The following is a 24,472-nucleotide window of genomic DNA, read 5'->3' on the forward strand; positions in this document are numbered from 1 at the left end:
TAGAATATGGATTTTGGATAAAGAAAAACAATTAATTAATGTCATACACCTACCAAGGCTATTGATATGTACACTATTCTCACCAAAGTGATTTTTGTGAAGTGTAAATCTGATCATGACCCTTATTATAGCCAACGACATATGTAAACATCTCTATTTGCCATTTAAAGTTCTTCATAGCCTCACCCTTTTTTCTTGCAGGATTCCAAACTGAAAACAAACAGTTCTGGATTACTTCACAACCCTATTAACAATGCTCTCTCGTATCTATTTTCCCACAGCCTCTCCAACACTGACCATGCCTGTTTTTACTGGTCTCTGACAATTTTCAGGGTGTCAGAGTTCATTTTATTTTCATTTCTATTCCTTTGATTGATTTGGAGCATGTTTTCATGAGCTATTGATAGCTTAGAATTCTTCTGAAACTTTATTGTTCATATTTTATGATGTATCATTTGGAGGATGGCCCTTGTATTATATACATTGCTATCAATTTCTTTTTTATTTTATATCTCATACTATGAGAAGTGACCTGTCATAACTTCCCACTCTCTTGTTTCTCTTCAAATTCTCTTAATATTTATTTTATCAGCAAAAATTTTCAAATCAACCTGGAATGAATTGTTGTAAATTCTTATTTCATTCTTTCTATATTTGCTTCCAAACAGACATATGGAAGTAGGAAATCAGTCTGGAGTCTCAGAGTTCATCCTCCTAGGCCTTTCAAATGAGCCAGAGCAGCAGAGGCTCCTGTTCTTCCTGTTCCTCCTTATGTACCTGATCACAGGGCTGGGGAACCTGCTCATCATGCTGGCTACTAGCACTGACTCCCGCCTTCACACCCCCATGTACTTCTTCCTCAGTAACTTGTCCTTGGTTGACATCTGTTTCACCTCCACCACCATTCCCAAGATGCTGAATAATCACATATCCAAAAACAGAACAATCCCTTATTCTGGGTGCCTGGCACAAGTATTCTTTGTCATTTGGTTTGGGGGGATCGATAGTGTCCTCCTCACTGCCATGGCTTATGACCGCTATGTGGCTATTTGTGCCCCACTACACTATGGGACAATCATGACTCCAAGGGTTTGTGCCTTTCTGGTACTGTTGTCTTGGTCTTGGGCATTTATTATTGCCTTGACACACACTGTCTTGCTGACCCAACTCTCCTTCTGTGGCCACAATGAAATTCCTCATTTTTTCTGTGACCTCAGTTCCATCCTAAAGTTAGCCTGCTCAGACACCTTCATCAATGACTGGATAGTCAACACAGTGGGAGCACTAACAGTATTTCTACCCTTTATTGGAATACTCATTTCCTATACACACATTTTCATGACTGTACTAAAGATCTCCTCTGTGAGTGGGAAGCAGAAAGTTTTCTCCACCTGTGGATCCCACCTTACTGTGGTTTGTCTCTTTTATGGGACAATCATTGGGGTGTACTTCAGCCCCACATCCACCCATATAACCCACCAAGATACAGCAGCAGCTGTGATGTCCACGGTAGTCGTCCCCATGCTAAACCCTTTCATCTACAGCCTAAGGAACAAAGACATGAAAGGAGCCTTGAGGATGCTCATCACTAGAAAACCAGGATTAACTCCATGACTATGAGATATCTTCCTGAACTTTGATTCCTGCATCTCAGACAGACAACAGTCATGATGCTCTGAGAATAGTCTGTCAAGGAGTCTTCTCTAACATCACATGAAGGCAATCTGTCTTTCTCTCGACCTTGTGACATGATGGTGAGAGACCTGAACCAGTTGTCAGGATTCCTGGTTCTAGTGGTTTACTAAAAAGAGAACTGTGGGAATTGAGTGAACCACATTGATTCCACCTTATGACTCAATTCTGGATCTAGCTCAGCTCCCTTTTTACTCAGTTGTGGGTCTAGTCCAATTTCTGTCTTATAAGAAAATTTTATTCAATTATGGGATTTGTGGAGAAATGTTACTGCATTATTTATACCTAGCTCCACATGACTATGAAGCTCAACTACCTCTACCTATTTCTCAGAGACCCTTACCTAAGAACATAGATTAGGCTGAGCAAAAACCCAGTCAGATACAAAAATTGAAGGAATTTTATCACTGTTATATCTCAAGCAATCCATGTATTTATCTGAAAACTAATCCCACACTGGTCAGCTGCTGTTTCTATATTCCTTTGATTTGATATAGACACTTGGGGAAGAGTGAAACACCTCTTTCTCTGATCCACCTCCCAATTCAGAAAGACTTTCATTTTTCCTTCTATTAGAAACCAGATAATCTAATTGTAAGTCCTGTTTGTATCCTGCTTCTTGTTGTTTTTTAATGCAAAAAACTCTATCTCCCTCTGTATTCGGGTCCAGTGACAACCTGAGAAATTCCTAGTCCAATATGTTATGCAATTAACATGCATTTCTTCTTAAACTATTATGCTCAGAAGCTCAAACTTTATTTCCTCAGATTTAAGATTCCATCCATCAAAGTTTTTGACAAGTCAAGCCAGATCAAGTTAGAACTCTGATCCCAAGGACAACAGCCTTTTAGGAAATCCCCCCTAGGCTTATTAATCTTTCACTGAGGGAATTCTTTGCTGAAGACGTTCCCCCACCCCAGTTTTAAACTCTCTTTGATTTCAATCTTCTTCCAAGCTATCTTGGAAGAAGTTATCAACACACTGCAGGAAAAAATTGATTTCTGCTCTGAAGGTTGGGGAAGGACTACTCCTATGAAGGGAGCAATAGATTCCAGTAATAGTAAATACTGAAAGAATTCTGTCTTGGGAAAAATGACATGACATAAAGGAATAGTATTAAATCGATATCCTTTAGGAAAATTTTTATTCACCAAAAACTTCCCATACAGGACTGGAGAGGGTGAATGAAAGGTAAAATTCTTAAATTAGCCTAAAATATATAAAAACCCAAATGGATCCCAAAATTGGACTAAAGAAGGGACTTTTAACTATGGCAAATTAAAGGCTTTGAGATTAGACTTTCATTAGAAGATAAGGAGACTAGCACATAGGTCTTTTTTTTTATTTTATTTTTATCTGTGTCTTTGTTTCTTATTAAAATATGCATCATGTTTGTATTACATCACGTTTAGTGTTGTTTTTAGATTTTGCATCCTTGAAAGATTTCTAAGAGAGCAGTCAGCCAAAAAGAAACTGTTGAAAAGCTGCAACCAAAGAATCAAATATGTTGGGGAAGATTAATGAAATTTCTTACTTGAAAAGGTGATGCCAAACTCTGTCCCAGTAAGACCTGAACTGCTAAAAATGTCTGAGTAGATATAGAAGGTTTGGAGATTAAGGAGATTGAAGAATAATCATTAGAATGTTTGAAGATTAATCATGTTAAAATTACAGAGGAGAACTCCTGGGACTTTGGTAATTTAAGAAACTCATCCCTTTTTCTCCATCCTCTCTGATAAGAAACTCAGCAGAAGTCTAACATATCTTAGTGAGTTTAGAGATACGATTCTATAGAATTTTTAAGGAAAAATAAGTATTAAATTCTATAAACTTAACACTTAGATCACTTTTCCCCTGAAGATTGATAAGGCTATTTTTAGCATAATAAAAAAGGTAGCTAGTTTAAAAGTAATCCCATAATGAAGAAAAAAATGGACACAGAGTTTGCAATTTGTTCTTGTTAACCTTTTCTTGACCATGAAAAGAGAAAAACTTATTGAAATCAGGGAGCAGCTTTAACAGATAAATTTAAATGTAGGAATTGAAAGGTGATTTTAAATATGCTACAGAGGAGGGAACTTCTACTATACCTCTACTGTTGCCTTGGCCCAGGCTTTGTTATGAATAATAGGGATATTTTCGATGACAAGGAGGGGAGAGATAATCAAGAATTAGGAATGTCCTTGGGGAAGATTGAAGTAGGAATTTCAAAATTTTATATAACAGAATTCCTTGCATAGATAAACTAGAAGCAAAGTCACCAAAGAAATTAGAAAGAAATCATGTGTTTTATAAACTCTTGGAAACTTATAATTATAATAGCCCTGGAAATTGAGATTTTAACTTTATGGTTATAAATCTAGATTTGATTTGGTTAAGATTTGTTGCGCAACTAAATTATGATGGGATAAAATGTACTTTCTATTAATTGTGTCATAAAATGCAAAATTAAAAAGTGGAAAAAAATTCATAAAATCAAGGAAACCTGAGTTATATTCCTGCCTGAGGAATGTATGGGCCATATGAGCTTAACAAGTTATCTTGTCTCCATTTACCTCAGTGTCCTGATCTTTAAAAAAGAAAATAATAATGGCGCCCACATTCCAGGGTGGTTGTGGATCAAGTTATATTATGAAATGCTTAGCATGATGATTGTAATATGATAAGCATTATATTAATGTTGACTATTGTTTAAAATTATTATTTCTTTAACTGGATATAACTATTCAATAATTGATAACTCTATACCAGTTTCTAGATGTGATTAGTATAAAATGTCAAAAGTGATAAAATGAATATTTTTATGTAATTTGGAAATGCATTAGGCTGAATTGACATAATTGACATAATCTAAATAATAATAGGTTTTGTTTCATGATTTAAATACATGTTTTGTGTGTGCTATAATTGTGTTTCTAAAAAATGTACTTATATTTTGAAATCTGAGAAACCATTAGATCAGAAATGTTCATTTGGATGCTCATTTGAATATCAAATGAGTTGTATAAAAGAATGTAATTTTTTTTAAATGCTGTTGTTCAGTTGTGTCTGAAATTTTGTGATCCCATTTGGGGTCTTCTTGGCAAACATACTGGTAAAGTCTACCATTTCCTTCTCCAATTCATTATATAGATGCAGAAACTGAGACTAACAGTGTTTAAGTAACTGGCCCAGAATCCCACAGGAATTCCCACAGGAAGCCTAATCTTTGAAACTGTAACTTAGCACTTTATCCACTTTACCTCCTACTTTATCCAATTTAAAAAATAGAGACTTGGAAATTATTAAATATTTAATGGGGATTGTTTTGTTTTAAAACTAATAAAAGAAAAGGAAATAGAACACTTAAATAATCCTATCTCAGTAAAAAGAAATTGAACAAGCCAAAAATGAAATAGTTAAGAAAAAATCCCCATTATCTAATTTACAAGTGAATTCTACCAAACATTTAAAGAACAATTAATTGAAACATCATATAAACTATTTGAAAAAAAAAATAAGTAATGGAGTCATACCAAATTTCTTCTAAGACAAAAATAAAGTTTTGAAACTTAGAGAGCAGAAAGTAAGAAAGACCAATTTCCCTAATAATGGTGCAAAATTTTAAATAAAATACTAGCAAGGAGATCATAGCTATATATGTGTATGTATCACAAAGATCATACATTAAGACTAGATGGAATTTATACTAGGAATTCAAGGATGGTTCAATATTAGAAAAACTACATGTATAATTAACTATATCAATAACAAAAATGGCAAAAATCATGATTATATTACTAGCTGCAGAAAAAATACAACACTAATTCTAATTTAAAATACTAGAAAGAGTAGAAATAGAGTAGAACTTTTCTTAAAATAATAATATTTAGTTAAAACATACAACAAGCATTATCTGTAAATAAATAAAAAGTCTTCCCAGTAAGATCAGAGGTAAAGCAAGGATATCCATTACCACAACCAAATTCAATATTGTATTGGAAATGCTGGTTATTATGCCCAAAGGGCTATAAAACTGTACATACTCTTTGATCCAGCAGTGCCATTATTGGCTCTTTATCCCAAAGAGATCTTAAAGAGGAGAAAGCACCAACTTGTGCAAAAATGTTTGTAGCAATTCTTTTTCTGACAGCAAAAATATTAGAAAATGAGTAAAAGCTCATCAGTTGGGAAATGGCTGAATAAGTTATGGTATATGAAAGTAATAGAATATTATTGCTGTATGAAAAATTATGAACAGGCTGATTTTAGAAAAGCCTAGAAAAATTTACATGAACTGATGCTGAGTGAAGCAAGCAGAACTAAAAAAACATTGTACGTAGCAATAACAAGATTAGTGATGATCAACTATGATAAACTTGATTCTTCTCAGTAATTCAGTGAAGGCAATCCCAATAAACCTTGAATGGAAAACACCATCCACAATCAAAAAGAAGCCTATGGAGGCTGAATGTGGATCAACACACACTTTTTTCATCTCTTTTTTTCTTTATTTTTCTTTCTCATGGTTTTTCCTTTTTGTTGTTATTTTTCTCTTCCAACATGACTCATATGGAAATATGTAAAAAATAATGTGTTTTTATATATATATATAAAATATATATACACATATATGTGTATATGTAGCCTAGAAAAATGATTTTTTAAAAAAATGCTAGTTATATCAAGAATACAAGAAATAGAAATTAAAAGAATAAGAATAGGCAACAACAAAACAAAACTATCACTCATTGCAGACAATATTATGGTATACTTAGAGATCCCTAGAAAATCAACTAAAAAACTAGTTGATTAGGTAATTGAAATAATAACTTTTATAAAATTGCAGGACATAAATATAAATCATCAGTATTTCTAGATATTACCAACAAAACTCAGAAGTAGAGCTAGAAAGAGAAATTCCACTTAAAATAACTATAGACAATACAAAATACTTGGTAGTCTATCTTTCAGGACAAATTCAGGAACACAATTAAAAACACTTTTAATGCAAATAAAGATAGATTTAAACAATTGGAGAAATATTGAATATTCTCTAAACAATTGGAGAATTTTTATGGGAAAGCCAAATCAATATAAAAAAATGACAATTCTACCTAAATGAATTAACCTATTCACTTCCATAGAAATCAAATTGCCAAAGATTTATTTTATAGATTGAGAAAAATAATAACAAAATTTATCTACAAATATAAAAGGCCAAAAATATCAAGGGAACCTATAGGGGGGAGAGAGGACCATGAAAGAAGGTGACAAGGTAACACCAAATTTCTTTGGTCTGTCAGACTGCTTTATAATTTTCAGAACTTTCTTTTTATCAGATAATGAGTTCTTTTCTAAGTGATTTCTGTTTTCTGGTTTTATAAAAATAAAAATAGTTTAAAAAACAAAAAGAGATCAAACACTGGGTTATTGAGTTCTATCATTTCTGGTTCTCCTTTGTATAATCTATTCACTGATCATTGATTACCTAGTACCAGACAGCAATGATGACTGATGCTTTACACATAGTTTGGATTGTGAAATGCTATGCCCTTTTTGTCTCTACTTCTTTTCACAATTTCCCTTGATATTGTAGATCCTTTTTAAATGAATTTTGTTATTATTTTATCTAGTTCTAAAAATTATTGCTTTGATAATTTAATTGGTATAGCACTAAAGTTTAAACTAGCTCTGATAAAATTGTCATTTTTATTATATTGGCATGACTTATCCATAAGCACTATATATACAATATTTTAGTTATTGTCTTTAAGGAACTTTTATAATTGAATCTATTTTATGTACTCTGGTTGTTTGAGCTTGAGAAGCATTATACATTTCATGATTATTTGGAATGGGATTTCTCTTTGTATTATACCTTTTTGAATTTTATTATTTTTATGAAGAAATGCTTTTGATATTTGAAGTTTTATTTTCTGGAGTTGTCTCAAATTAGTATATTTGCTGATTCCCCAGGAATTTCAAAAAAAAAACATCATATAATTAGCAAACAGTGATAGTTTTATCTTCTTTTACTCTTTGTTCTATTAACTTCTTTCTTTTGTTTAATTATTATTGCTAACTAATTATGGGAAGAATGGTTATCCTTAATTTACTCTTGCATGTATTGGAGAAGTTAGGTAATGCATGTTTGTGTTAGGTTTTAGAGATATACTTGTATATGATATTTAAAAGATTTTTCTATTCCTATGTTTTATAAAAATTTTAGCATAAATGAATATTGTACTATTTCAAAGGTTTTTTCCATATTTGTTAAGATAATTGTATGATTTTAGATGGGTTTTTATGTAATTAGTTATAATAATTGTTGAATCATCCTTGCATTCCTGGGATAAATCCAATTTCATCATAATGAATGATTTTGGGATAAATAACTGTAGTCTGACAAGAGTGTATTTTTTAAATTTTAATCAAAATTCCTTAATAACACTAATCTATAGTTATCATTCTTTGTTTTATTCTGCTATTGTTTGGGTATTAGGAATTTATTTGCCTCATAAAATTAATTTTGTTAGGTGCTTTCCTTCTAAATTTTTGAGAATAATTTGTGTAGTATTGATACTATTTGTTAAGTTTGATAGAATTCTCTTATGAATCCATCAAGATCAGAAGTTATTTTGTTTTGTTTCTACTTTAAATATTTTCTTTATACTTGTTTCCTCTTTCTGAAATTAAATTATTTAAGATCTCTATTTGGTCTTCTGTTCATCTGAATATTTCATACTTTTAAAGTATTCTTCTATTTCATTCATGTTCTTAGTTTTGTTATATGCTAGTGAGTTCTGATTATTCTTTGGGAGGAGTTGTTTTGTTTTGTTATGATGTTACTGGGTTTACTTGAAATTTTGTTGATTTTATTTTCTGCCATATTCTTTTTACTTCAATAAGCTAACAATTTGTCAACTTAATAGACTTTTCAAGAGTCAGATTTTAGTTTTATCTATATTTTTATAATTTTTTGTTCTAGTTTATTTCTCTTTTAATTTTTGATATCTCCTTTTGTTATTTTAGATTTGTTTACTTTCTAATTTTTAAATGTATATTCAATTCTTCAATGCTTTCTTTTTCTGAATTGTTAATGTTTGGGTGAAAGGATATGATTTTTCTACTGAGGACTATATTGGTGACATTCCAAAAATGTTGGTATCTTGTTTCATCATTATCATTTTCTTTCAACTAATTATTCATTCTTAATATAAGTCATTATTTAGTATTTTATTGTTAAATCTCCATTTGGATCTGTCTTTGCTTTGGGTCACCTGAACTAATTACTGTTTTATTGCATTATGTCTGTAAAAAATGTATATGTTATTTCTAACCTATTATGTTTCTTTGAAACAGATCTGTATCCTAATATATTCGTTTTTGTGAAAGTTCCACATAGAGCTTAGAAATACTTGTATGCTTACAGTGGATGTCTGCTTTCAAACTGCAGAAGCATATTATTGAGGGCAACCCATCCAGACAGATTAAATAGAATAGAAGGAGGAGTCCAGAAGATGTAAACTTAAATTCTGCCTCATACATTGAGAAGTTGGCAAATCTCTTAATGTCTTCCAACCTGAGATTCTTCGGCTGTAAAATGGGGATAATATTAGTCCCTAATTTCATAGGATCATTGTGAGGATCAAATGAGATAATGTTTAAAGTGTTTACATGATTGCATGTATAAAACCTTTATTGATTGCTTGCTGTTTCAGGAAGGGGGAAGGGACAGAATTTGTAATTCAGAATTTTTTTTTAAATATTAAAAATTGTTTTAGTGTGTAATTGTGAAAAAAAATCCAATTTTAAAATTGAAAAAAAAAAGAAATACTTGTATGCTTTTAGAAAAAAATATAAATTGATTAGTTCTATTTTCTCCAGTGAGTTACCTAGTTCTCTTTTTGTTTATCTGTTCTCTTTTGTTTATCTTTCTGTTGGATTTATCTAAAACTGATAGAGTAACATTGAAATCTCTTCTTTCAATTCAGTTGATATTTCCTCTATGAATTTAGATGTTAAAGCACTGGAAGTGTATGGGTCAATATTGATAGAGAAATCTCAAGTCACTATTTTGCTACTCTCTATTTCTTATTGTAGATCAATAAGCATTTCTTTTATGAATTTAGATAGTGAAATATTTGGAGGATACAAGTTGAATACTTGTATTGTTTGTTGTCTATTTTTTCTTTCAGGATGATTTGGTTTCCTTGTTTATCCTTTTTTATGTTAAATATTTGCTTTTGTTGTCTGATTAAAAATCTTTCTTTTTTAGATTTCCCTAATGCATATTTTTTAAAAAATTTGCCCATATCCTAATTTTTATTCCATGTTTATTTTCATTTTTTAAATGTATGCCTTGTGAACAATAGATTGTAGGATTTTTTAATCCAGCCTATTACTCTTTTCTCATTTTTATTGGATTCTTTAACTCATTTACATTTAAAGTTACAGGTATCAGGTTTATATTTTCCTCCATTTGCTTGAAATTTTTTCCCAAATTAGGATTTTTCCCTCTACCTCCATAAATACAGTATTATATACCTATAATTATTTTAGCTTGTTCTACTCAATATTCTATTTTATTCCTATCAATTTTCTTCTTCTCACCCCAAGTCTCAACTGTTACTCCTTTCCCTAGTTTTGGAGTTTTTCTTTTTAGTTCCTTTTTCTTGACTGCTTTTATCTTGTTAGTTATTTAATTTTTTTCTGCTTTTTTCCCCCTCTCAGTTAAGTACTATTTTACCTTCATAGTAAGCCTTTTACTTGATTATGGTACACTGCATATTCATTTCTATTTCTTCCTCTCCCCACTTCTATGCACCCTCCCATTATGCAATTTACTCTTGCAAAAAAAGAAAATCATTGGTTCATCTGTATAAGATGGTTATAAGGCTTAGTTCATGAAGTTTTAAGACTGTTTCTTCACTATCATTTCTATTTGACTTCTGTGAAATCAATTTTGAAAATCAATCTTTTAATAGTCTCTCTGTTATTACTTTATCATTGATGTCCATGGTTGCAGTACTTGTTCATTCTTCTTATATTTCTGTTGTCTGCAGTATTTGAGAAACAAGTTACTTTTTCAAGTCTGATTTTTTCTTTAGAAGTATTTTAAACACCTTTTTATAGAATTTTTTTCACTAATAGTGTAGAATCAAATGTGTAGCAGGGTAGGTCACCTGGAACTCTTAACTTCCTCTACTCTTTAGAATACATTATCCCATCCTTTCCTTTGTTTTTGTGGGCACAGAAGAGTCTTCTGTTATTTGAATTCCTTTCCTTTACATTTGAAATTCTTTCACACTATGTGTCTTGGAGTTTGAAACATAAGCTGTTTTGTTTGGAGTTGGAAAGAGGGGTGTTCTTGAGTGATGTGTGAATTCTTTCAATCAGCACTTTGTTTTTTGTGTCCAGAAATTGTAAACAATTTTATTGTATTATTTCTTGCATTATCATATTCAGATTTTTTTCCTTTGTCAGTATTTCTGAGAAATCTACAATAATTAAAATGTCTTTACATATCTCATTTTCAATATAGATATTTTATTTGCATGGAGACCATGGTTTTTTAGTTATTGCTTTTTGCTTCTCTCCTTCAAGACTATCTTTTACTTCCATATATTTGCAATTCCAATAACTTATTCTCTTCTTTGTTTCTTTTGTTAAACTTTATATCATTAATTCAAGTTTTTCTATTCTCCCAATTATTTCTGCTGTGCAAGCCATAAATTCTGTTTTCATAATTCATATTTCTCCTTTAAACTATCTAGGAATATCCTCCTGTGGTCCCCTATTCTCATGAGAATCTCTAGCTTCCTCTGCTTCATAATGTTGATTCCTTTATTTTGTAATACCTATTCAATCCAAATTCTTTTAATTAGGAGGCTGCATTCCTTTTTGTTACTGGTATCTTCCCTGTCAGCTTATTTACTTAAATGCCAAATCTTTCATTTGAGCTGTCTTCCTTCCATCTTTAGTTATTTCGATCTTTTTTCCCCTTATTTTCTCCTATTATTCACTTTCTTATTTCTCCCCTTTGATAATAGCTTTTTGGAAGGCTGGATCTCAAAGTCATCTCAGCTTTGTCCCACACTGGAAAATTCAATTGGCCAGCATTAGTCTTTTCCCCAAAAGACCCAAAAGACAAATCTGGCTCCAGCTAGATGATGGGCTCTTTCCCTCAGATTTGCTGGAGTTTTACACACACACACACACACACACCCTACCTCAGTTCCTTTGTTCCCCAGATCTCTGAGTTCTTTTGAGTCACAGAACACTGACTCCTTCTTTAGCAGCCTGAATGAGCTTCTGATGTTTGGAATTTCAGTGTACTGGAAAGGATTAACAGGGGAATGTTGAGAACAACAGTGTCTCTGTAGTAAACCTATGGTTCTTTCTGTGAAACCCTATTGAAATGAGAATTTGATGTACATTGAGAGAGATGTTGTGTGTACATATTAGAAGTTAGAAATCATGGGTTGTTCATCATGTTTTTAACCTCATTTGAATTAGACAGGTGAAATCATTTTGTATACTATAAAGCATAATTTTGAAGAGGTTTGAGGTATCATGAAGATCAAGAAAAAATACCTCTTGTTCCAACTTGTTGGTCACATGACCCAAAGCTGTGTTTTTTCTTCTAAAGCCCTTCTACAACTGATATTCAGCATTCTCTTTTATACATAATATGATTTGTTTAACTTCCTGCTCTAGTAATTTGGGGGATAAGGTCTCTTTAAAGTTCAAAATTGTATGGTCTTGGTTATCAGGTCCATTCCAGCTATGGTATTGGATGTGTAAAAGGAAATGCAAATCCCTTTCTATGTTGTATTCAGTAATGTATCTGGGGGGCTGGGGGAGATGAATAAGGAATATAACTTTTCCTTAAACTCTTAAATATTTGGACAGTCAGCCCCAAGTTATTAGAATAATTTCCTCCAATGCCAAAGTTGGATTTGATGTAGACTGAGAAACAGTACAAACCTTTTGAACCATGGTGGAGTCATAAATAATAGGAAGAAGTTGAGTTGAGTTGAGAATCCTGAAGGAAAGAAGGTGTCAAAATGTAATTTTATTTAACATAGAATTCACTGCTAAGATACAAGGGGAAATATTTTTCCTAGACTCATAGAAGAACTCTTTTATTTGAAATTAAGATACACCAGCACAACAGAAGACATTAAAAAATGAAGGCATTCCTTGGCAAGAACTACTCTAAATTATGCAGAGGATTCTGGAGATGGAAAGCTAGTCTCCTAGGAAAGAGAACTAGTGCCACCTTCTGGAATATTAAGAAGAAGACAAGAATCATAAACCACAGTTATGTCAGTGAAAAAAATCCATAGCAGGGAACACTGGCCACAATTATCCCATGACTAAGATGGTAAAGGCATAGTTGGGAGGGATGGTAAAGGCAGAATTGGAAAGGGTTACTCACTGCTGGTTATTTTCTTTGAAATCTGCAATGTGTTCTAAAAGCATTTAATTTAGATGTCAGAATTTCTGGGTTTGAAATTAGCTCTGCTTCTTCCTAGCCATATGAATGTCATAACTTGCCCATAGATCAGTTTCCTCATCGTTAGAAGGTAGGACCAGATGATGGCAAGGGATTTGTGTTGCTATGTCTCAGATAAGCCTTTGATATGAGATTTACATATATTGCATGTCTTAACATCCCTCCCAGGTCTAATTGTGTTTAAGACCTTTTCTGACTTTGATGCTCTGTGTTCCAAGATCTAGTGCCCTTTCCCCCAGAGGAAAAGGAAGAAAACAAAGAGTTCTCAGCATTCCTGATATGTTATGGCAGAAACAAAATGGACAATATATAGACCAAGTTCTATGCCGAAGCAAACTGGGTCCAAAGGGGCTACAGTGCCAAATGGACAATTACTTTGTATTTACTTCTAACAAGAACCATAAGGAATTGGGTACCTGGGTTCAGGGAATTCCTGTTAAAACACCTACAATCATCTTCACACACCCCTCCGGGGGGAAGGGCAGATTGCTGCTCTCATGCATACCACCTCAGTCAAGATCTCAGACCCTCATTCTTCTATAGTCGGCAGCTTGGGCTAGCTTCCTGTTTGTAATTCTCAGCTGTGAGAACAGGACCAGAGAAAGCAACAGATCTGTTCTCATGATCAGAACAAAAGATCCAGACCAAACATCCAAGGAAGTGCATCTGCAGAGGGTGCTTTCTATTCATCTCAAAGTAAAGCTCTCACACAAAGTAATGTTGTAATTGAGACTCATAGAAATTTGTGCTAAAATGGACTTGAGAATGTAGGAGAATGTCAGACATAGAACTCTAAGAACAGGGATGTCAGAGCTTGAAAGGACAGAAATTCTAAATAGCACTGGAAGACAGCTTACAATCTAACACAAAAAAAGTTTGAAGTCAAAAAGTTTTCAAACCATGAAGTCAGATGCTGAAAAGCTCTGACATCCATGTTGCAGTTCATAAAAATACAACATAGAGTTAGAAAAAATTAACAAAAATCATATGGAAGAACAAAAGGTCAATATGACAACTGGTTAATTCACACATATTTATAATCTATTAAAACTAGCACTCCTTTGAGTTTGTGCAATTAACTCTTGTATTTAATGCAGGGATTTTATATTTATTTCACTTAAATTTCATCCTAATAAGGATCCTGAGAATACAGAATGTAAGGGCCAGAAAGGAACATTAGAATATCGAATAATTTAGATAATTTTGTCATTTTTAATATATTACCAAGGCCTACACATGAAAAGCTAATATTTCTCCAATTATTTAAATCTGTATTTCTATAATGAATACATTGTAATTTAATGTATTAATACCTGTATATATCTTAGTAAATAGACCCTCAAATATTTTACATATTTTATAGTTTTTCTAATGGAATTTCTCTTTCTAACTCCTGCTGAGTTTCATTGGTGTTCTGCAGAAATATTGATGACATGTATTTTTATTAACTGCAACTTTATTAAAGATTTTGTTTCAATTATATTTAGCTAATACTTTTGAATTTTCCAGGTAGACACCATCATTTTATCTAGAGAGGAAAAAAAAAAAAACAGATTTGGTTCTTATTTATAAGTTCAGTAAGGTTTCTTTGTTGTTAGTTTCAAATCTCTCATCTCTTCTTTGATTTTCAGAATTTTATATTGGTATTTGGGGTTTGTGGCTTTTCAGACTTGTTTTTAATTTCATGGCCTATTCATTGTTTTTCTTTTTATTCTCTCCTGGAAACCATTTAGAAATTGTACATTTCCCCCACAAGGACTACTTTAGCTATACCCCATAAGTTTGGACACATTATCTTATTGTCATTTTCTTAAGCAATATTCTTACTGTTTCTATGATTTGGTCTTTGACAAATCAGTTCTTTGGGAGTAAATTACTTATTATTCAACAAATTTTTAATCCTTTAAGGTAAGCATGAAATATATTTGTTGTCACTCCTTCTTCCAAATCTGTATGCTCTTTTTCTTATGTACTTCAAGTATCAGAAATAGCAAGTCCCACCTCTGTCTTCCTCTTTTCTTTCTCATTACCTTCCATTCTTTTTACCCTCCTAAAATCCCAGAATAGAACCAATCCACACCCAGGACCTCTGTTTTTTTTATTTAACTGCTTCAATACTTTTAGAAAACATTAAGGTTCTGAAGCAACACATTTCTATCCCCTCTATTAGAATATTATCAGTACCATCATATAGTCCCTTCCAATTGTTCAAATAAATTTACTTTTCTGGATTTCTTGTGAAACTTTGTGTTTACATTTCAAAGTTCCTACTCAGCTCTAGTCTTGTCTTCAGAAATGCTTGGAAATCCTTTATGCCATTAAAGATTCATTTTTTCCCTGTAAGTTTATATTCAGCTTTGAAGGGTAGATTATTTTTTGATGTAAGCCTACCCCTTTTGGTTTTTGGAATACTGCATTCCAAGGTCTCTCATTTATGGAAAAGCCATCTTCCCCCAGTATACTACTACCTTCACTGGTTTTCACATTACTCAGTATTTAATATCCTTTTTAGTGATCTCTTCATTTGTATCACTATAGTATGTGTATATTTCTGTTTTATTTCTGCATATTTGATTCTATATTAGTTCATAGAAATCATCCCAGTTTTTTCTAAATTCTTTATCTTTTTCATTTATTAATTTATAATATTTTATGTATGCTTCATGTATACCAGGCTTATTTTCCAATCATTCTCCATTGAATAATTCTTTCTTTCCCACATCTTTGCTCCTATGTTTAAAATTAAATATATATAATTATTGAAATTATAAATATAAAATTACTTGAATATGAATAATTTGACATCTATCAATTTTTTATTTTAAAAATTAATTAAAATTTAAAATATATATTTTAGGAAATGTGACCAATAGTGGAATCTCTACGTCAAAGGAACAGTTTAGTTACTTTTCTTTCATAAATCTGATCTAAAATCTAGAATGGTTGAACTCCTTCAGTTTCTTCAATCAGTATGCCTGTTTTCATATATTCCCTCTACCATTTTCATTTTTGTCAATTTACAGTATGAGATGAAAGCTCAGAGTTGTCTCCATTTTTATTTCTTTTATCATTTATGAATTTGAGTATTTTTCATGTGGTTGTGGTTTAAAATTCTTCTGAAAAATATTAATTTCTTCTCACCACTTAATTATTAGAAAATCATTTATGGTGTTATACACCTGTGTCCATTTCTTCTATATTTTATGCCAGACTTTTATTAGCGAAAATTTGCAGTGAAAATTCTTCATAATGTTTCTACCTTTCCAGATTTCTTACACATTACTACTTCCATATATTCTGCTGTCTAGGCACATTGGTTTACTTACTGTTTCAAACCAGAATATTCTATCTCTCATCTCCTGTATGCCTTTGCACTAGCTGTCCCCCAAGTCTGCAAGGGATTCCCTTCTCATTTCCACCTCTTATAATCTTGGGTCTCCTTCAAATGCCACCTTCTACATGAAACCTTTCTTGTTCTCTTCAAGCTGCAAGAGTTTCTTCCAAAACTACTCTGTATTCATTTTGTAACTGAGAGGGGGACCAGATTACCAGTGATTGATTGATTTCACACATACATACACACACACACACACACACACACACACACACACACACACCAAACTGGTACAATCACAGAAAGTAAGAGGCAAATACAAAAGTGTTATTTTTTTAATGAAGTGTCAAGATGGGTTTATACCCTTTGCTCCCCTTATATGAGGTACAAATACTTAGCTTATTCAATTAGGAGGGCGGTTTTCCAAGAGCCTCCTCGGGCCAAAATTGAAAATTTATTGCACAGTTTGTCTTTTAACACCTATCTTGTCAAATCTGGACATGAAGTAGCTTCAACGAGTATAAATCCTGGCAACAGAGAAGAAAATAATCAATACAGGGAGAACAGTCTTTATCTCTCCTCCCCTTCATCCCATCAACCATGATGTTTTATAGCAAAGCTTCTCACCCAGTAGGAGATATCACATCCATAACAGAGCAGTCCAAAAGACAGTCAGCAGAAGTACTTCTAAGAAGAATAATTTATGACAGCAGAAAAAAGAGCTAGATATGAAATCAAAAGAGAGTTATCCCTGACAGTCAGAAGTTGAAGTATGAAGAGAAGCCGGTCCAGAAAGGTCAGCTGAGCAAACTATACACAATAGATGTTGCTTCATTGATTTTATTCATCCAAAAACTTTCGATAAACTTCTTGGGGAAAAATATCATTTAAAAAGTTGAAATAGATATGAACTGAAATTGAGTGAGGCAGTCAAAGGAAGCACAAACTGCCTGCTAGTGTTCTGTTTTAACTTGCTTCCAAGATGATAATCCCAGTTGTTCCTATACTACTCAGGAAAAAAATTCAAATGTTCTCTAAAATTTGGCATCCTGGGAAAAAGCTTTCATTACTTCATCCTAGTTAACAACTTTGGAATCCAGGGTTACTTCTGTATCATTATGACCTATCAATATAATACTTAAGTCAAGGTAAATTCTATTTCTATTTTCAGCTTAAAGTCTTCTGGATCATATATATAAGAGTCTGAGCAAATATATGTTATACTAATTCTTATTCAACACACTATGTCCGTGACCAAGTGCTATCATATCTATAACGTTGGTTTAGAAATCCAAAACTCATTAGCAGACACCATCTTCATCCCTAGGAAACTCTACCTAGGGAGCTAGGTAGTTCAATGGATACAGCACTGAGCCTGAAGTCAGAAGGACCTGAGTTTAAATACAATCTCAGATACACAGCTGTGTGACCCTGCGCAACTCACTTTACCCCTGTTTGCCTCCCTCAACTGTAAAATGTGAACTCTGGAGAAAGAAATGGCAAATCACTTCATTGTATTTATCAGTCCCTAAAAAACCCCTGAGATCATGAAAAGTCAGAAAAGACAAAACAATCTAACAACAACCTAATAAGAGCAGCCGGCACAAAACATTTCCTCCAGAAACATGGGGTACATACGTACATATACAGAGTCCATAGAGAGAAAAGACACTAAATTGAAGCACAAGGGTGTTGAGGCATAAAATTAGAGACTGGCCCTAGAAGTTCTTTTTTCTCTTGAACTGAAGTGTACTGTGGCTTCTGGCTTCAAGGATGGAGGAGTTTTTCCAGTGCTCAGCTAGGCTGGCTCCTCAAAGGAGATGACATTTCTATTGATTATATATTGTGAAGGGTAAGACAGATCTGCTGGTCCAAGTACTTTTCTGAAGAGCCAAAGCAATTTTCTTCTAGTCTGGGTTGCTCTATAAGTATACTATCACTGGTACTTTTTCCTTTAGCTTTATGCTTGGATGCCTAAAGGACTAGAAAACTTTGAAATACTTACAAAATAAATGTATATGCACATCTGTTTTAAAGTTGCTGCCCAGTTACTTTGAACAAGCAAGAACAAAAGAGAAAAGGAGTCATATCTAACTTTGGTTAGATAAAAGACAGGAAATTCCTTTTCCCTTGTAGGAAGACAGCTCAAAGTACTCCTACTTCACTTGCAGACACACACACAGAAAAAAAAAAAAATATTGGCAAAGGAGACAGCTGCCTCTTTTGTATACTTTCTCAGTTTTGGCTCAGCAACACCTGAGTCATCAGTTCTTCTGGATTTGTATCCAATTAAAAACATTTTTATCATTCACAAGTCAAGTTCTTCAATCACCCTCAGTCAGAAACTGCCTCCGAAATTCCATGCATTGGACTGGAACCCTGCACTGTATGTCCATTCCCCTCAGGAAAGAGAAATCTAAGCAATGTTATTGTTCATTCAGTCGTGTCTAACTCTTAATGACCCCATGTTACACATCAATACTGTTTATGTAGCTTTCTTGGCAAAGATACTGGACTGATTTGCCATTTCCTTCTCCAGTGGATTAAGGCAAGAAGTGGTAAAGTGATTTGCCCAGGATCACACAGCCAAAGTCGAATTTGAATTCAGGTTTTCCAGTCCTATCCCCTGAGCCACAGAGCTGCCTTCCACGTTGAGCGTACCCTATATCTCTTATAGTAAAGTAAAATCTAAACCCTCTGTTTGATAAAGACTTCACAACTTGACCTAAGCATACCTAAGCAGCATCATATATCACTCTCCTTCTTACATTCTACATCCAGCCAAATCGACCTTCCCTTTCATCAAAGCTCTCATTTTCCCCTCTGCATCTACACTGACCTGGAATGCTCTCTCTCTTTACCTTTGCCTCATAGAATCACTTACTTCTTTTAGCACCATGTTCTACATCTTTTACACAAAGGTTTCCCTGAACCCAAAGCTTCAAGAGTCCTGCCTCTTAAACACCTACATTTACTTTTATTCATCCTTATAGATATATATGAACAACAAAAATATATTTATCATTTAAATGTATTTAAATGAATATATTCATAAACATTATGAATAATTTATTTCCCCTAAAACAATATAAATTTCTTTGAGAACAAGGACTGTTCATTTCTTGGTTTTGTGTCCCAGTGGCTGGCACATAGTAGGTGCTTAATAAATGTTTATTGATTGAATGAAATTGATTGATTTATTGAAACTTAATGAATTAAAATTGATATCTCATCCATGAGTACCTTTTTCAATTAAATGTTTTAAATTCTTTTTTCATCTCTTCCCACATGTACTTCCCAATACACCTATAGAAGGAAGAAATCATTCTAGAATCTCTGAGTTCATTCTCCTGGGCCTTTCAGACCAACCAGAACAGGAGAGGCTCCTGTTCCTGCTATTCCTGTTTATGTACCTGCTCGGCAACCTGCTCATCATACTGGCCATCAGGATTGACTCTCACCTCCACACTCCCATGTACTTCTTCCTTAGCAACTTGTCCCTGGCTGACATCTGCTTCACATCCACCACGATACCCAAAATGCTGGCAAATCATGTATCTGGGAATAAGGTGATTCCATACTCTGAGTGTCTAACACAAGTGTACTTCTTCATCTGGTTCGCTGGGATAGACAGTTTCCTCCTCGCCGCCATGGCTTATGACCGCTATGTGGCTATCTGTGTCCCACTACCCTACAACACAATCATGACTCCCAGGGTCTGCACACTTCTGTTCACAGTATCCTAGTTCTCAACCTCCGTTAATTCTCTAACCCACACCACCTTGCTGACCCGACTCTCCTTTTGTGGCCACAATGAAATCCCTCATTTCTTCTGTGACCTCAGTCCCCTGCTGAAGTTAGCCTGCTCAGACACCTTCATCAATAACCTGATGGTCTACAGTGGGAGTCCTGCTGATCACCAGCCCATTCATCAGCATCCTGATCTCCTACACTCGCATTTTCATGGCTGTGCTGAGGATCCCATCTGTGGGTGGGAGGTGGAAAGCTTTCTCCACCTGCAATTCTCACCTTGTTTGGTGTCTCTGTTCTATGGAACACTCATCCGAGTGTACTTCAACCCCATATCTACCCACACAACCCAAAAAGATACAGCAGCAGCTGTGATGTATACAGTGGTCACCTCCATGCTGAACCCTTTCATCTACAGCCTTTCATCTACATCTACAGTTCCTTAGGAACAAGGACATGAAAAAAGCCTTGATGATGCTCATCACCTGGAAACCAGGCCTTGCTCTGTGATTATGGGACATCTCCCTGGGCTTGGACACTTGTGTCTCAGACAATAACCCCAGTGATGTGAGAGGTTTGCAGTGAGTCTTTCACATCAGATGAAGTTAATCTGTTCCCTCTTGACCTGTACAGGACACAGCATGATATTAGGGAAACCATATTAAACTAAAGCCTTGGGTTCCAATTCTAACACTTCCTACTCATGTGACCCTGAGAAAATCAGTTAATTTTTCCAGGCCTCAGTTTCCTAATTTATAATTTATAAAACATATATAATTATATAAAAAGTAAAAATTTGTATAAAACTTTATAAAGGCTTAATCTGATTCTATGATCATTCAGTCACTGCTTATGGGATTTGGGGAAAGCTGTCTAGATTTCCATTTCATAGAATCATGAAGGAACATCAGATATCCCCTAGTCTAAGACCTTTTTTGTGACACAGACCTTCATGGGCAGTCTGAGAATACCTATAGTTTCCTTTTCAGAATAACTTTGTTACATTCATAATTGAAGAAAATACTAAATTTCAATTAAAAATTATAGTGAAAATAAAAAGTTTTTTTTCCTATCCAAGTTCATGGACCTCCCCCCCTCAAAAAAAAAAAAATCTTCTGATCTAGTCCAACCTCTAACTCAATAAGAATTCCCTGACAAATGGTTATAAAACACACCCTCCCAAATGAATTTCTTCATCTATAAAATCGTGAATCCAATTTAACATATATTAAGTATTAATAAATGATTTTTGTATGAATCAATAAGCATTATGTGCAAAGCTCTTTGATAAGCTCCAACAATACAAAACACATATGAAATCATATACAACCCCTTCCTTTAAGGAACTTATAGTGTAATAGAAGGAGTGAGATATGTCCACAAATAACTATGATACTTATAATAGGTTCAGATGTGCTAAAAATACAATGACCCCTGAGAGATTCAAGGAGGGAAGCATAATTCTAGCAAGGGTAATGGGGAAGCCTCTTGGAAGAAGAAGGATTTCAGCTGGGGTTTCAAGGTAGAAAAGATTTCAAAGAGTGGGAAATGATGCAGGGAGTCTATCCCAGGTAAGGGACGGGGAGGGGATCACTATGTGCAAATACAGAGATTTAGAAGTTGGCAGGACAAGTGCAGGGAGTGGCAAGAAGTTCAGTTTAATTGTAATAAAGAATAAGTAAGAATAAGAATAAAAAGCACTGTGAGTTGAGGCTGGAAAGGCAGATGGGGGAGCTTTTGCTTTTGTTGCCTTTGATCACAGGAAGATATTAATTACATTATTATATGTTGATGGGTCCCATGGAGACCAACGTTAATACTGTCTTTTTAAACTGATTTAGTGACAGGAGCAATTTTAGGACCCCTGTGCTTGAATTCAAGCCATTTATAAATCATATGACCTCTGCCAAAATACTTTCCTCTCAAGGAGCCTCAGTTCCCTCATCTGTAAAATGAGAGTGGTATTTCTTGTACCAATTACTTCACAGAGCTATTTTAAAGTGCTTCATTTAAAATTCAAAGTTCTGCAGAAATGTGAGTTATTATTCCCACTTAGGGACTACTTCAGAATTCCCAATTAGGTGCCTCAGGTTTCTCTATGCTATGTTCTCCCATTACCTTGCCCTTTTTCACTGGACAGCTGAACCTTATCCCCAGAGCCCCAGGAGGAGAAATCTGACCATCTGAATCTTAAGAAATGCCTTTGTGAATCTGTCTGGCCATCTCAGTCATTGCCCCCTGACTTAGTGAAAAGTGAGAGGAAACAAGCTGGGCTCTCCTAATAACTGGGGTTCCTCACTTAGGGAGCCAGACTCAGGAAGAGGAAGCCTACTAGAGATAGGGTCTGGAAAGTGGGAGGTCTCTGACTTGGCTCAACCTTCAATTTTAGCTTCCTTGGTCTGTGCCCTCCTTGCAACACTCATTAGCTCAATCAGGAATCAGATTCTACCTCAGAGAATTCCCAGGACATTCATCTTTCTCCAGGCCAGGCTTGACCATACAAGGCCATGGAGTGAACATGGGCCATTTCCTGTGGGAGGGATCCCATTTCCAGTATATTTCTGCCCGGGCTGTTCATCGACTTGGGTTTCAAGATAGCCAGTGAGTCATAGCTCTGGAGATCTCTAAACCAGTCTGGCAAAGGCTGGCTTCAGGACCCTCCTCCCTGCTGATACCTTCACCTTCCCACTCTCACAGACCTCATCCTACCTATAGCTATTCTGAATCTTGCAATGGCCACTCCAGGAGGCTACAGAGTATGGAATAGTGGATAGTTTGACTACAAATTCACTGTGTCAACTTGGGTAAACAACTCCCCTTCTCCTGGCCTTCCCATTGCTAAAATGGAGAAGATAATCAGCTTCACATGATTGTAGTGAATATGTGGTAAATATCAAATGAGATAAAGCAAGTGTCAAAGACCCTTGTAACAGAGCATTATACAATTATATAATATTATAGAATTATACAATTCTGAAGTACTATTATATCAAAACCTTTACTTTTGTCTCCTCTTCTAGGATTGTGCTCCAGCACCAGACTTACCTGAGTTCTGTCTTTTGCAGTCCAAAGGTTGTTCAATTTGGCAGAGAAAATAGAGGCAAAATAAGTGATCAAAGCTGCCTTCTCTTTTTGTCAGTTATTATGGTCCTATCCCTATCCCCATTCACGATATTATTTTTTAATTTGATCCCAACTTATCCCCCAATTCTACCAAGATGGGGAGGAAGACCCTTCTTGTTATTATCTTCCCTTATTATCTTCAGTTCCTTCTGAACTTTGGTATCCCTGATACTGGGGGAAGGGGGAAGAGAGGTAAGAGGGGGCAGGAAATTAAGGTAAGTGACTTGCCCAAGATCATCTAGCTAATAAGTATCAAGTGTGTAAGAATTCAAGTTCAGGGCTGGTCCTCTATACACTGAGCTGCTCCCCACACACATAAATTGGAGTCAAGTGACTTGCCCAAAGCCACACAGCTAGTAAGTGTTAAATCTCTGAGGACAGATTTGAACTCAGTTCCTCCTGACTCCAGAGCCAGTGTGCTATCCACTGCACATCTAACTGCCCCACACTATTCTTACAATGGTAGTCATGCTTTTGCTTTGATTCTCCATTACCTACCATTGCTGAAATCTTCTATATGTGTATATTCGGTTATTTTTCTATGCTTCCACATCAGCATCTTTTTATCTGTTTCCTTTTTCAAGTTTAAAATTTCATTCTGAGTCTTCCACCCTTCCTGGGTAGACTACCTCTGCAGAATTTTGGCCCAAGGTGTTAACGGCCAGAACTCTGAACTTGAAACAAAGGATTCCTACAAGGTGCTAAGTCAGTGGAATTGATAGAGACAATAGTTATCTATTTAACATGGTTCAGTATGGTTGATTTAATCTTACAATACATAATGGTTTCCTAATGATATAATGATTGGTTTATACTCAGTATAGACCATATAAGCGAGAAGCCTCAGTCAGGATTCATTCAGAAAGATTCAGAAGGCAGAGAAGACAGGCAGGAGCTCAAGCTCTCAGAACCAAGGAGAGAGATAGGCCTTTAAGAAAGCTAACTGGGCCCCAGGAAAGGAGACAGACTTTGAAAGAGATAATAAAAGATTTGGACTTTAACCCCTGGTGATTCTTGTGGTGATTAATGAACTGAAACGAAGACTGCTCCCAGAGACCCCAAGAAAACCA

General features: G+C 34.4%; 1 protein-coding gene and 1 pseudogene across 1 annotated transcript; both read left to right on the forward strand.

Annotated features, from left to right (window-relative positions):
* The first annotated feature begins 672 nt into the window (after window positions 1-672).
* On the forward strand, window positions 673-1,614 carry LOC100934673 (olfactory receptor 1361-like). The gene has a single exon (XM_012542375.1). The coding sequence runs from the start codon at window positions 673-675 to the stop codon at window positions 1,612-1,614; it is 942 nt and encodes a 313-aa protein (XP_012397829.1).
* A 16,540-nt stretch (window positions 1,615-18,154) lies between these two features.
* LOC100934938 lies at window positions 18,155-20,789 on the forward strand (annotated as a pseudogene).
* The last annotated feature ends 3,683 nt before the right edge of the window (window positions 20,790-24,472 follow it).

The sequence above is a fragment of the Sarcophilus harrisii genome, chromosome 1 (genome assembly GCF_902635505.1).
Source record: "Sarcophilus harrisii chromosome 1, mSarHar1.11, whole genome shotgun sequence".
Taxonomy (NCBI): domain Eukaryota; kingdom Metazoa; phylum Chordata; class Mammalia; order Dasyuromorphia; family Dasyuridae; genus Sarcophilus; species Sarcophilus harrisii.